The 13,794-nt window shown below is 32.6% G+C and overlaps 1 protein-coding gene across 2 annotated transcripts in view; it reads left to right on the forward strand.

Annotated features, from left to right (window-relative positions):
- LOC108908385 (leukocyte surface antigen CD53-like) overlaps positions 1-13,794 on the forward strand; it is a 34,973-nt gene that overhangs the window by 15,208 nt on the left and 5,971 nt on the right. For both annotated transcript variants that reach the window (XR_001964367.1, XM_018712420.1), the window contains exons 2-3: positions 5,670-5,864; positions 12,114-12,293. Coding sequence is in view for 1 of the 2 variants with exons in the window: in XM_018712420.1 (XP_018567936.1) it covers positions 5,670-5,864; positions 12,114-12,293 (375 nt within the window). In the remaining variant the exon portion in view is untranslated. The remainder of the gene's footprint in view (positions 1-5,669; positions 5,865-12,113; positions 12,294-13,794) is intronic.

Raw genomic sequence — 13,794 nt, forward strand, 5'->3', positions numbered from 1 at the left:
TATCACATAACTACACCATAACAATATATATATATTTTATTATATATCTTATTCCTCTATGGAAAATATATAAATGAAACAAATAAACTGTCAACTTTAAGTCAATTTAAGTCTTGACAACGAAAACAGAGAGGTTTTCGGATGATCTTCTTCCTCAATGTGAGATATAATCTGGTAAGGCAAAACTATATTTTCATTATAACATAAATACTACAAATATATAAATACAGATATACTGACGAAACATCAAGTACTGTATATAGTGTTTTATTCAAATTCAACCCAAAATTCAAATAAACTAAAAACATTCTGAAATACCGCAAGAAAAAAAATCGTATTCTCCGTAATTATTCAGTGAATTCCGAGCTAAATTCATTCAACGTGTAATTTTTTTGGAAGCTATCGCTCCTTGAATCAACATAAATTTGGAACTATTTTGTGTTCAACAACTCCCACTCATTCATAGTTTTATTATATGCGTGTGTCACGCGCTTTAAATTGACGAATTAATCAAATATTTGGATTACTATATATTTATATTTTAAGACACGATATATGCACAGCCAATCAAATATTACTTTCAAAATGTGTACTGATAAACAATCATATTTATTTTAATATAAATACAAATAATTTGCACATTCTAATGAATATGTTATACAGGGTGTTCAGATTTGATCTAAAACATTCCTTTCGAATTTTATTGGATCCTATGATTTTGATCATCGTTTTTTTACATATACACGGTCCCTTAATGTGTTCTATGATTTTTTTATTATGTATTAGGAATTTGTTGTTGTGGTTTAATTTAGCGCCTTTAAAAACTCTCATAAGTTTCATTAAATTTTAAATTATATTTTTTTTTTATGAAAATTTTGAACCTTGTGAATTTTTTTTTCCATTAAGAAAATTAGTTGTGCCTTGAAGATACTTGCTAAGGTACAAAGTAACATAGAGATAGGTTGTTACCATTTCACAGCTAGCTTTTAGTGAAATTTCAAATTCCATAAAAAAACAAGGAGAACTACAAATTAATAAAACTATGTTGTCATATTTTCCATAAAAAAATCATTTATATCGTACCTCAAAAGATCATAGTAGGCCGTGTAGCACTAAGACACCCTGTATATATAAAAAATAAACAAGTAAATCTTGCGAGACACTAAAATTTGAAGGGAGTTGCACAAATCCAATATATGCACTACACCCAGGGTGTGTATGTATGAATAGTCTTTCCGAAGTCAAATGAACATGTATAAAAAAGTCTAGCAATAAAATTTCATAGGCGTCCCTAAAAAAGTTTTCTGCTAAAGGTAAAAAATTATAATAATTTGTATATGTGTAGAAAATTTCTATTTTATGTTTATTTGACCAACAACATATTTTAATTAATTATGTCCTCAAACAATTTCATTATATTGATGGTAAATTTCGTTTTGTTCCGTTTCAGAAGGTCTCCAAAATGCCATGTTGTAGTAATATCAGTAAACAAAATATCCCTCTTATTTCTCCCTTTCGTAATTGTAATATCAATGATTAATAGAAATAGCCTATAACAAATTAAAATGACCTAAATCACACCAAATTCCGCATTGCTGCACTGCACTGCTAGGCTATTTGTTGACAGCCAAATTTATGGACAGGTGACTCAGTGCGGCTTTGTTTGTGCCGCGTTTGCCCGCGCGCTCATTCTTCAACTGGTTGACTAGACCTGTATATGGGTATGTCTAAATAAAAGTGGGGACAATTTTTTCAAATATTTCAACGCCAAGTTGCTGCGTCAGCGACCAAACCTGTTACATGGCCAACCTCTTGGTTCTTCAGTTGAGATCGGAAAGACTATACTATCATAATTCCCAAAAATTTAATACATACTAAACAAAAAATATATTTTTTATATATTGAAGGCAGTCATCAAAGAGATCTAGGAAATGTCTTTCGCTATATGCTAACATTTTTCAGGATAACAACAACATATTTCACCAAAGACAAAGAAATGTAGACCACTGATCAATACCATGCCTACACAGTTCAAATGCTACATTATAAATATTTTATTTTCGAAATATCGATTATTCACAGCCAGATATGATTGGATATACATATAAAATAGGGTTAAGATGTCAACACGAATTTCCGACCGATACCTAATCGTTATGATTATATTTGACTTACTTACCTTTTATATATGTTTGAAAATTAGATTTTTCCTTAGGTATATGTTGATGTGAGTAGATATACAGGGTGGTCTGTAATCGTTTGTCTCAAAGCAACTGAATTAAAACGTTATTTTTATACACATTCAAATACAACAGCTGTCAACTAACACAATGACAGCACAATAATGATGGCCCCTTTCAAATATAATTTTTGTTTTATTTCCAAGGCCCACTATTGCCATGTTAGTTTTTTTTAGTTCCTGCCGACTGCAGATTGTTTTCGTTGTTTTTGTTGATTGTTCCAAAACGGCTACTCCAGTAAAGAAATCTGTCATAATATTTTTTATATAGAATTTGAAGATTTGTCAAATTATGTTAAGAAAATATGGTGTTGCCGTTGAAAAAAAAATGTTTTAGTACACCGGAAAGTATTATTTGCATATTTTTCTTAATCAAATTACTTCTTACAACTTTAAATTTGGAAATAATAGTTCTATCACTTCAAATAAAAAAGTTGGCATATGTTACGTTTTAAAAAAATTACACTGTATTTTATTTAATAACAATTTCTAATTTTTTCAATTTTTTCTTCTGAAATTAAGTGAACATGTCTAGATATGTGTTAATGTTCGCAACAGTTAATCATATTCTTTGTATTTTAATGCTCCAATAATTTCATTATTAGCGGTATTGAACATTTCATAATATCCAGCCTACTTTCTTCTTTTGGTAGGTACACAAAAAGTGTTCAATTCCATTATTTTACGCTTAGGCGCTCAATATTTTAAATGAAAAATTGTTTACTGAAAAATTATTCATGCGTTGATCATTTATTAAGTTATGTATATAGGGTGTCTTAACAGCTACATCACTGAAAGCACCGATTTATTTCCACTGTATCATTAATTACAAAACCGAAGTCCGAAATCTCATTAACTTCAAATTTAAATGTCTTTGTTGTTATAAAACTTTTATTGAAACGATTTAATAGAGATTATTTTGACATCAGCTATAACGGCTTAAAATTAAAATACCATTTTCAAAAATACTTTGTATACCAGATAGTACACACTCGTCTATTCAGTTGTGAATTATTTTATACAGGGTTGTCCGAGAAACGTGTGCTACTGTGCAAAGATCTAGTAATGAGACAAATATGAAGCTTTTATAAATGATTAACGTTTTCTTAAAAAGTAAAATAGCAGGATACAACTTTTTATAGGTTACTTTGAAGAGCATAAAAATAGCTACATTTTGACACCAAAAAGAGTTCTATATCTTTTTTTGTTATCAAGTTATTCACAAATTAGTGAGCAAAAAATAAATAATGATAATGAATTGAGGAACACGACGCTAACGAAAAGACATTTAGGTAATTACCAAAAAAAAAAAAACGTTTATAAAAGAACCTGAGCACGCAGCGAGGATTAAATTTCTGTATTGAAAATAATGGTATGCCGTTCGAGCATTTATAAACATCTTTACGTGTGTTAAAATTTGTTATACATTGTCGTATTATACAGATACAGCAAAACATAATTAATTAGAATATCAAAACTTTTTCATACCAAATACATATAAAATTATTTCTCTCACGTTGATCAAAATTTACAGTTTTGCACTACCAACTTTGTTTTTATTACGTGGGTACTTTTTGAGTTAAATTTTTAAGTTGTATAAAAATAATAATCTTACTTCTAAAACAAATAAAGAACAGACAAGTTTACAACCCTTGAAAGAAATGTTTTTAAATATTTCTTTAGTTACTTTTACATTAGTTATTATATGTATTAAAATATTTAAAATTTATACTATAAAAATTACTATTCTTTGTGACTTAAAAATTTAACTGAATATACTGCTCAAACAAAAAAATTATTAGGACAAAAGTTGCAGGGTTTTGAGTGAGCGGTGAACGGTGACCTTGCCCATGACCTTGAAGGTCATTTAGATGTCAACTTGAAAATTTCAAATGGAACCCTATACCTTTGACCCCGAAAATGGAAATTTTTACGTTCGGATATGACCTTAACCATGATAGTCCAAGCATTATAGAGAAATGCTTGCAGAAATTATTACCTGGACAAAAAAATATGACCGTATAGAAAATTAAATTTTAAATCGAGTTTCTTGTTCTTTAAACTCGATCCAAAATGGCGAATGTGGTTAAAAAAAAACGGTTTTTCTAAAATAACTAAAAAAATATAGCACCGATTGAAAAATTTTAAATGAGAAAGTTGTAGATTTTAAAAAGACCTATCGACTGATTTTTTGTAAGTATCGATTGCTTTGTTACTTTTCGAGATATATCGAAAAAACCGTTAAAAATCTTCTCTTTTCTCTTCTTCTATAACTCGTTTACATTTACGTTCCCATACTTGCTATTTACTGCAAGCATAGCCCGCGGCAAGCCAAAAAGTACATTTTTGAAAAATTAAAAAATATTAATTATTTTTCGAGATATATCGAATTTTTAAAAAAAAGGCGCTCTCGAAAATTGGCTAGATCTTCTCAGCGGATAGCCAAACATTAACGATTTTCAGTTTATTTTCTTCGTAAAGAGTTATATTATCATGCTGTTAAAAAATGTTGACGATTTTATTAATTTTAAGGATCAAAAAATGACTTTGAAAGAGTTGCACTTTTTTTGGGTATGTTTTTTTCAAATAACTATTTCAATTTTTATTTTATGAAAATGACTTTTAAAGAAAGAAACTGCTGACATTTTTTCACGAATTAAAAAATATGTTTTTCTACGACCCTCTGGAGCTGAGATAATTTTTTTATTTAAAAAAAATTTGAAGACCCAATTAACATTTTACAGCGATGCGCTTGATGGAGGTTAATATTGAATAAACTGAAGCGTGCAAGCGCTGAGTGCGTCAGCTGGACCGGCCGGAGAAGTAGGGGGAAGCGGCGCGCGCTCGCGCTGAAAACTGATGACGTGCATTCTAAATAGCTCGCGCTTGCAAAATCTTTGATATCTCGCCTTCTGAACCATGTACAAAAATTCTTTTGTACTTAATCTGGGGTAGCTAAACACGAATATTATAATCATTTTGGCCTTAGAAGCAAAATAGTCCCGTAAATGTTTAGTTTTTATTTAACTTAAATTTTTTTTTGTTTTTGTCCTAATATTTTTTTTTGTTTGGGAAGTATTTTCCAAGATAGAGGAGGAGGGGATCCAAACTATTTGAACACCCGGTATGTTTATATTCAGATACATACAAGTTCGATTCATTACATTACCTACATGTCAACTAGTATCTCTCATTGTACCGAAGTATCGCAAAATATTTAAAAGAATTGTACAGACCGACACTAATAAGTTTGCGTCTGAGATAGCTCCGGCCATAAATGCGCACTAGACACGATCCAGATAGCTGTTATCCCAGATCCCAGCGCCTATGTCTTATCTTTATATTTCTACTCTTTCGTTCTAGTTTCAAGTTGACATTTTTGTATTTATGGCAGACATTATTAAACAAATATTTTTTATTATTGTTACAGATTGCCGGTGCAGCAGTACTGGGAGTGGGGGTGCTGCTGAAGCTGAAAAACAATGACATTCAGAACTTCATTCCTGAGAAGTACCATCTGGGGCTGCCACCAGTCTTACTGATAATTATAGGTTCGATTATTTTCGTTACGGCCTTCTTCGGATGTTGTGGGGCGATAAAAGAGAACACCTGTATGCTGACAACGGTGAGTAGTGTGGCAGTCGCTTAAGAACAAGTTTAGTCAACATTGTAAGTTCTTTTTAAATGTATCATATTTATTTTTAAAAGATTTAATGCTTCCTGAAGTTACAATATTGCTAGGAAGCTGATTCCATTGGTTAAACACTTCCCAATTCATCTGCCGCACGACCGTTTTGGTCATATTGGCGACATGTGGGATCAGGTATTTGCCGTTGATTAGTCGCATGGAGTCGCCGTAAGTGTTCGACATAGAGTTCGGTGTTGACGGTTTGACTGTTTGATAAGAGTTCGTAATAAAGAATCCATTTCCAATTCCACCAGATGCATAACAATGTCTTTCGAGGATGAAGTTCTGGTCTTGTTGGTGGAGTTGCTTGTTTGTTGGGACTACGTACAGACACCATTTGTCATCACCAGTGACAATACTATGAAGAAAACTTTCAATATGACCACTTGTTGATCGATGATGACAGAGCAAACCAACTGCAATTGCGAAGTGTTGATTGTTATTGTTTTCGTTCAAAACTTGTTGGACCCAAGAGTCTTTCAACTTTTCCCATTAAATGCTACAATTTTCTGATCACATCCCATATCCTGAGCTAATTCTCTTGTTGGTTGTCTTGGATTTTCGTGTAGGAGTCTATTCAATTGCTCTTCATCAAATTCAGGGCGTTCAGGATTCATGTCTGTAAGGTTGAAATCACCTTCATTGAAATGTGAAAGCCATCGACGGGACGTTCGTTCATTCATCTCATCATCACCATATACCGCACAAATTTCCCGAGCAGGTTGAGCAGTTTTAACGTTCTTTCCATTTCGATTAAAAACAAAAAGAAGCAGGTGCCGAAAATGAAAACTAAATCTAACGAAGCAACCAAAAACTCTGGTAGAGAGAAAAAAACGGACATTACTTATTCCTCAACCCATTAGAAATAGATGAAAACCATATCGCTTCTAATTCTACGTTCGGATAGTAGATGATTCCAGGATTCACTCGTTTTAGGTCTGGTTGCTCAAAGCAAATACTCTAGTGGATCTGCATTGAATATTTGCTAAATTGTTCATTTCCCTGATGAAGCAAGACGACCATCACATTAGTATATTCCACTATATGACTAATGTGGATTTAAATAATAAAGATCATAGAATAAGACAAGGACTAGGAAAGCTTCGAAAAATATATAGTACCTGTGATTAACTTTTCTGTGATTTTGGAAATCTGACTGAACCAAGAGAGACCAGAAGTTATTGTCACACCCGGATCGTTCCGCTCCCTTACTACTTTAACTCGGGTTCCATCAATGGCGAAATAGCTGCGGATTTTTGTTTCTATGAAGCACGAGACATTCATTTGTGTTTAATGGAATTAACCAAGTACTGCACCAATATCCAATTTCTGCAAGACTATTTATTAAAATTATGAGTAATAGTTATAAGGTGATCACGATCCGCTTAATGCAATACAAGAGAAGCAGACCAAGAACAGACCTTTGCGGAACACCACGTTATGCCTAATGAAAATAAGAAAGACCGGATCAAATGCAAGACACCACTGATTTACATTTGAACATTTGACAACAGATTGGTAGTAGTAAATGTATCTGGAATGTTGTGATGATGGCAATACTACTGTATGAGGTCTGTTTAGAAAATAACGGAATTTTATACATTTATTGGTCCTCGCAAAGTAGTCCTGGATAGCTTCATTTGAAATGGTCTTTAAAGTCTGTGACGAATTTGCCTTGATGTCATCAATAGCCTGAAAATGGCGTCCTTTAAGCGGAAATAAAAAAAAATCACAAGGAGCCAGGTCTGGCGAGAAAGGAGGGTGAGAGAGGGCAGTATCTTGAATTTATGCACAAAACTGACCAATTGACAAAGCTGGTGTGCGGGACATTGTCATGGTGCAAGAACCATGAGTTGTCCCGTTACAACTCTGATCTCTTATTACAATTTTTTTCACGTAATCGTTGTAAAACACCTTTATAGTACACATGGTTCACTGTTTCACTTTGAGACAAAAATTCAAAATGCACAATTCCATTAAGTCAAAAAAAAAAAAAGTGAGCATCACTTTGACATTGGATCGAGTCTGAGCCTTCTTGGGATGTGGAGATCCGTTGCCAATCCATTGTGTTTTGTCTCAATGTTGTAGCCGTAAACACAGCTTTCGTCTCCCGTTATGATCCTTTGAATGAATGTTTCATAGTCATTGGATTGTTCAAGAAGTTGCCGACAAACATCCACATGATTTTCTTTCTGTTGTTCGGTCTTCAAACGATGAACTTTTGCTGCAACTCGATGCATGTTCAATGTTTCAGTAAAAATTTCTAAATTTTCTTTTCTTCTAACTAAAATGGGAAATTCAATGGTGGATTTTGCGTCACGAATCACAAAAAAGTTCCCCGTATAATCAAATAACAGATGGCGTCGGTGAATGTAATTTAATAACCTACAATGGTACTGTTTGTTTTATGAGCTTTCCTGCGATATTAGTTACACCCTGGTGCTATTAATCCATAATATCTTAAACAAATTAACGGAGTAACGTATCGATTCGTCTGACCTTTGTCTGTAATGGTAAAATACATCAAATCAGTGGTTAGTGGGGCATTTTACGACATGATTATTTTATCGCGTGAAAAATCGCCCTTTACATAAAGCATAATTTGCTAAACTGCAAGCACGCAAACGCATCTGTTCTCAAGGAAACTGTGTAATAATTATAAAATTCAAATACGTAGCAATTTTACAGAATGCTTAACGACCCGAGAATGGCGATTAAAAGGTAATTTTTTATTACTTCTGTTGGCAAAGTGTTCGTTTAAAAACGGTAACGTAAATTATCATTGAATACATTTGAATATTCTGTAACAATGTTTGCCTATAAATAGGTTCGTCTAGAAGAGTTTTCCACTAAGAGAAACAACAGCAGTTTTATTGAAATCAACAATTGCTTTATTGGCTTAAAGTTAAAAAAGTGAATATGTACTTTTAATTTTGACCAATAACCAATACCAGTAATAATAATTTTTGTAATTTATAATTTCTAACAATTACTTAAACATTGTAATGAAAAATAAAAATATTTAATCTTTTAAATCACAATTTACTTATAATGAATGTTCAAAATGTCTTCGTTCTGTATACACAGATTTATTCGTTTTCTTAAACTGTTAAACGTGTGTAAACGGTTTACATATATAGAAGTGTAGAAGAATAGCTGAAAAATGGTAAAATTCAACAAAATCAACCCTGCAACCTGTTAAAATCTTATAACTCCACAACCTTATGATCCCGAACGAGCCCGACAAGCCGTAAAATGATAACTCGCATCCGTAAAAATACATAACCTCAAAATTGGATGTGCCCAAAACCCAAAAACCCAAAATAAGCAGCGAATAAACTTACACATAGGGCACAAACCTTCATTTATGAATAGTAAACTCTTTTGTTTTGAAGTTTTGGGATTTTAGGGTTATTCAGCTTCGGGGTTTTTGAGGTTTCAGATTGAGGCCTTGTCGTGTTTTCATGTTATGGGGTTTCGGGGTTTTAGGCTGGCATTTGACCACCCCCCCTAATTAATTAGGTTTTCCAGGTTTCCCTCATTCCTGCACTGAATGGTGGTTAGGGCCTACCAACATAAGTCGTTCCTGGGCGCAAATGCGGCCTGCATAATAATAATATGCCGCCTCCTCTCCCGCACAAGTATCCGACTTATGGGCTAATTCTCGCAGTTAGAATGAGGAGTAGAGATATTATTATTATTATTCAAAAACTAAGGTTTGTGCCCTATGTGTAAGTTTATTCGCTGCTTATTTTGGGTTTTGGGCTCATCCAATTTTGAGGTTATGTATTCTTACGGTTGCGAGTTATCATTTTACGGCTTGTCGAGCTCGTTCGGGATCATAAGGATGTGGAGTTATAAGGTTTTAACAGGTTGCAGGGTTGATTTTGTTGAATTCTACCATTTTTCAGCTATTTTTTGAGGTTAGAAAAAACTCTAACGTGATGGGACCAAATGAGTTGCAGATTCGGTTTCAGCGATCCAAAAAACATATATTACGATAGGTTTGGCCGTCCTGTGTAATCTAAAGGAGTTAAGTCCGGAGATCTTGGAGGCCATAAGCCTCGACTAATAATGCGACAGTCATAAAATTGTCTTAGGATATAGTGTTGTATTAGCTGTGTGTCCTCTTGCCCCATCTTATTGAAAGTAATAACCATTGTGCAATTCGTCATAATGTAGCCGATTTAAAAATGGCTGTTTTGTCTATATCGCTCAGTAGTAACATTATATTCAAAGTAAATAGGTCCAATTACGAGTATTCTTCACCTATTCCTATTTTAACAGGATGTAAAATCGATAATTTTTTGAATTTATGTATCCACTAAGATGAAACCATGCCTCATCGGTAAAAAAAGTTATATCTAAAATATTGTTACCGTTTAAGTTATTGTTAAACCTGTTACAATAGTTACAATAATTTAGAAGATTAACGTGAAAGTTAACTAAAAAATAAATACAACAGCAAGCACACACGGGAAGCACAGACGAATCTAAATTGACATATTATCGTGTCGGTTGGGAATCTAAGAAAACGGAAAGTAATTTTGATCAAGTGGAAGTAAATTTTAATATCTTTGGTAACATTTACGGTTTTATATTTTATGGAATGTTTGTGGGAAATCAACAATGCATTTTTATAGATTTTGCTACATAGTTTGTCCAAATACAAATTAATGCACACGTAACAAGTTTATCATATACATATACGATAAACAAATTCCAATTTTTGTCACCCATTTAGAAAACTATAGATTTAAGTTGAAACAACAAGATAAATCTAAGTTAATGGTTATAAAATCACTGTAGACAAAACTATTTTAAATTTTTGTAAATAAATAATTACTCATTACTCATATCATAGACAATAAATATTTTATGTACTAAAAAACAAACTACTACTTCTACTACTTTGAAATAAGACCTGTTGTTTAGTGTGCTCATTTATAAGATTCAGTTTTAACTTTTTTTTTGATAAGCTTTAAAAAAATTTGGTACTTCTAGTTCTCCATATAGATGGTATTCTTCTAATAAATGTTCTTTCTATTTTGGTGTTTGTATAAGTTTTCGTCTCAATTAGTTTAATTGTTTTTCTGTCGATTTTCCCGTAATCAACATCACTGTTAATTAAACGAAATGATGGTGGTATTTATATTTCATGAAATCGATACCCACTTAATTAGATATAGCGTGCTCTTCCTCTTCACATAACTCATATCTATCAAATTACAAATAAATGACTTACAATGGTATTTTTTATCCTACTGTAGTAATTGATAATTATTGTTTTGTTGGGCGTTATCGAAGAACATGGAAATCTCGGGTCAACACTGACGGGAACAGCTGTTTACCTAATAATGTTCGCTAATCAAAGTTAGCGAGCATTGTTCTCGATCTCTTTTAGCATATCGGTTAACATGAAGCGTTTACATTAAAATAAACAGCCAAATTACCAATATATTCAATTAAGTCCATAATTTATTCAAATAAGATAATTAACATGTGAAATTAGGAACTTCTACCAAAGATTGTTGTTAGTTGTTAACTTAGAAATGACATTTAGAACTTCTATCTTTGCAAAACAATCAAGTGACAAGACATAAGTAAGCTGGTATGTATGTGAAAAAATTTAATATTCGTTGAGTAGTTCAGAAAAATGTATCAAGATATTATATTTTATTCCTTTGCTGCATTTATATAGTTTTTTATACCAATAATCAAATACTTTATTTAAGTCTCTTATTTCACCCTGCAACAGCTGCATTTTCTTGTGTATATACATAACTTTTTTATGCAAGAAAAAATATGGAAAGATACTTAACAAAAATTGTAATAACTTTCAGAAGTTTACCATCTACAGATGGAACATTAGCTAACATTGCTTACGTGAGTGTATATTCTGAGTTACACTATCACTGATGAACAATGTTAGCAAAGTATGGATTTTTACTAGCATTCATAATAACCTTTTATCATTGTTCGTGAACGAAATTAAAATTGCAAAACTAAAAGGGACGAAACAATTGTTTTAGTTGTCAATATGTGCAGTTCAGAAAATTTTCTGTATAGGAAGATACCAAAAAATATCTTCAATCATGTCTTCTTATAGAAATAAGACTTCAAATACGAGTCAAAATTTAAAAATAACCACTACTCAGTGTTTTACAGTTCGTGTTATTTTTTTAGTTTGCTATTATCCTGTTGACGCTACTGATCATCCAAGTAGCTGTGGGAGCATACGCGTTCTTACAAGTTGGAGATGCGCAAGATTTGAGATCATCGGTGAGGCAAGTTGTGGAAAAGGAATTTCTTCAATACAACACATCCAAGACCAGCCAACAAGAATTTGATTTCCTTCAGGAATTCGTAAGTACATATTACTAGCGGAGTATTACGTAGGTACACATATAATAGACAATAAGCAGTGAATTAAAAAAAAAGATTTTAATTTCGTACACAGAAATAAAATTATAGAAAAAATTATTGTACTGTTGTTTAATTAGAGTACAATAATTATATTACTGTTAATTAATAATTGTGTTTAAAATGTTGTATTTACTGTCCTAAAACACTGTTAAATAATATGTTTACTTTCTGTTTTTCTACAGAATACACAAATCTGTGTTAAATAAATACCAACAAAGGTCTGTACTGTCATATTTTTCTAAAATAATGTATATTTTCTAGAAGTAGTTTTGAAATAATGAAAAACAATATAACGAGCGTTCAAATAAAAACGTGGTCGAAGTTGGCTCTGACACATTGGACGTAGGGAGTAGCTTATAGCGACCAACTTAACCTCATTTCTCAACGAGCTGTATAGCAGCTGTCAGTTTCAATAACGTTAATGACTATATAACTTTATTTTAAAGAATAATCGTGATAACAATAACAAACAATTAAAGGAGCTGCGGAAAGTGTCCCCCTCCTTGTTATAACAATAAATTAAAGCAGCTGCTGAAAGTGTCCCCCTCCTTGTTCCAAGCACTTTTCACACCTGTTCCTCAAAGAATTAAAGACATTTTCTAAGATGCTCGGGGTATTGTTAATTTCACGAATCTTGTCTATAAGTCGAGCCTGCAGATGGTTTAAATCAGGAATAGGCAGTTCAAAAATAGTGTTTTTAAGGTAAGGCCACAAAAAGAAATCACACGGCGTAATATCACATGACCTCGGTGGAAATTCATGTTCAGCATTGAGACTTATTAGTCGATTTTGGAAAACTTCCCTCAACATATTCATCGTCTCGCCTGCCGTATGTGCCCTTGCGCCATCTTGTTGAAAGTAAAAGTTTGTAATTTCGTTTTCTTCCAGCTGGTTAACAAAAGGAGCGATAATTTCTTCTCTATACCTTTGCGCAGTAAGAGTACCATTAAAAAAAATAGGTCCATAAATCCTCCTTCGATTGAGAGCACACCAAACTCCAATTTTTTGAGCGTGTAGAGGGCCCTCGACAAAAAAGTTATCTGGTTTTTCAGAAGACCACATTCTCATATTCTGTGAGTTTACGTAACCACTTAAATGAAACCAGGCTTCATCAGAAAAAAAGGTGATATTATGAAGTTCACCGTAGTTGTTTAAAAACCATTCACAAAATACAGCCCGTCGCGGAAAATCAACTTCATGAAGTTCTTGCTGACAAGTTAAACGATAGGAGAACAAACGCAAATCTTTTTTTAACACTGTGTGGCAGGTACCGACTGATACTCCCACCATTTGTGATAAAACACGTACAGAAGTTCTTGGCGCATTTTCCATTATTTGTTGGACATTTTCTTTTAATTCTTCAGTCCGCTTTTTAGGTCGGCCGCTTCCTTCTTTTCTTGTTACACTGCCCGTTTCACGAAAAACATTAACACAACGCTGA

This window comes from Anoplophora glabripennis, unplaced genomic scaffold (genome assembly GCF_000390285.2).
Source record: "Anoplophora glabripennis isolate ALB-LARVAE unplaced genomic scaffold, Agla_2.0 scaffold202, whole genome shotgun sequence".
NCBI lineage: Eukaryota > Metazoa > Arthropoda > Insecta > Coleoptera > Cerambycidae > Anoplophora > Anoplophora glabripennis.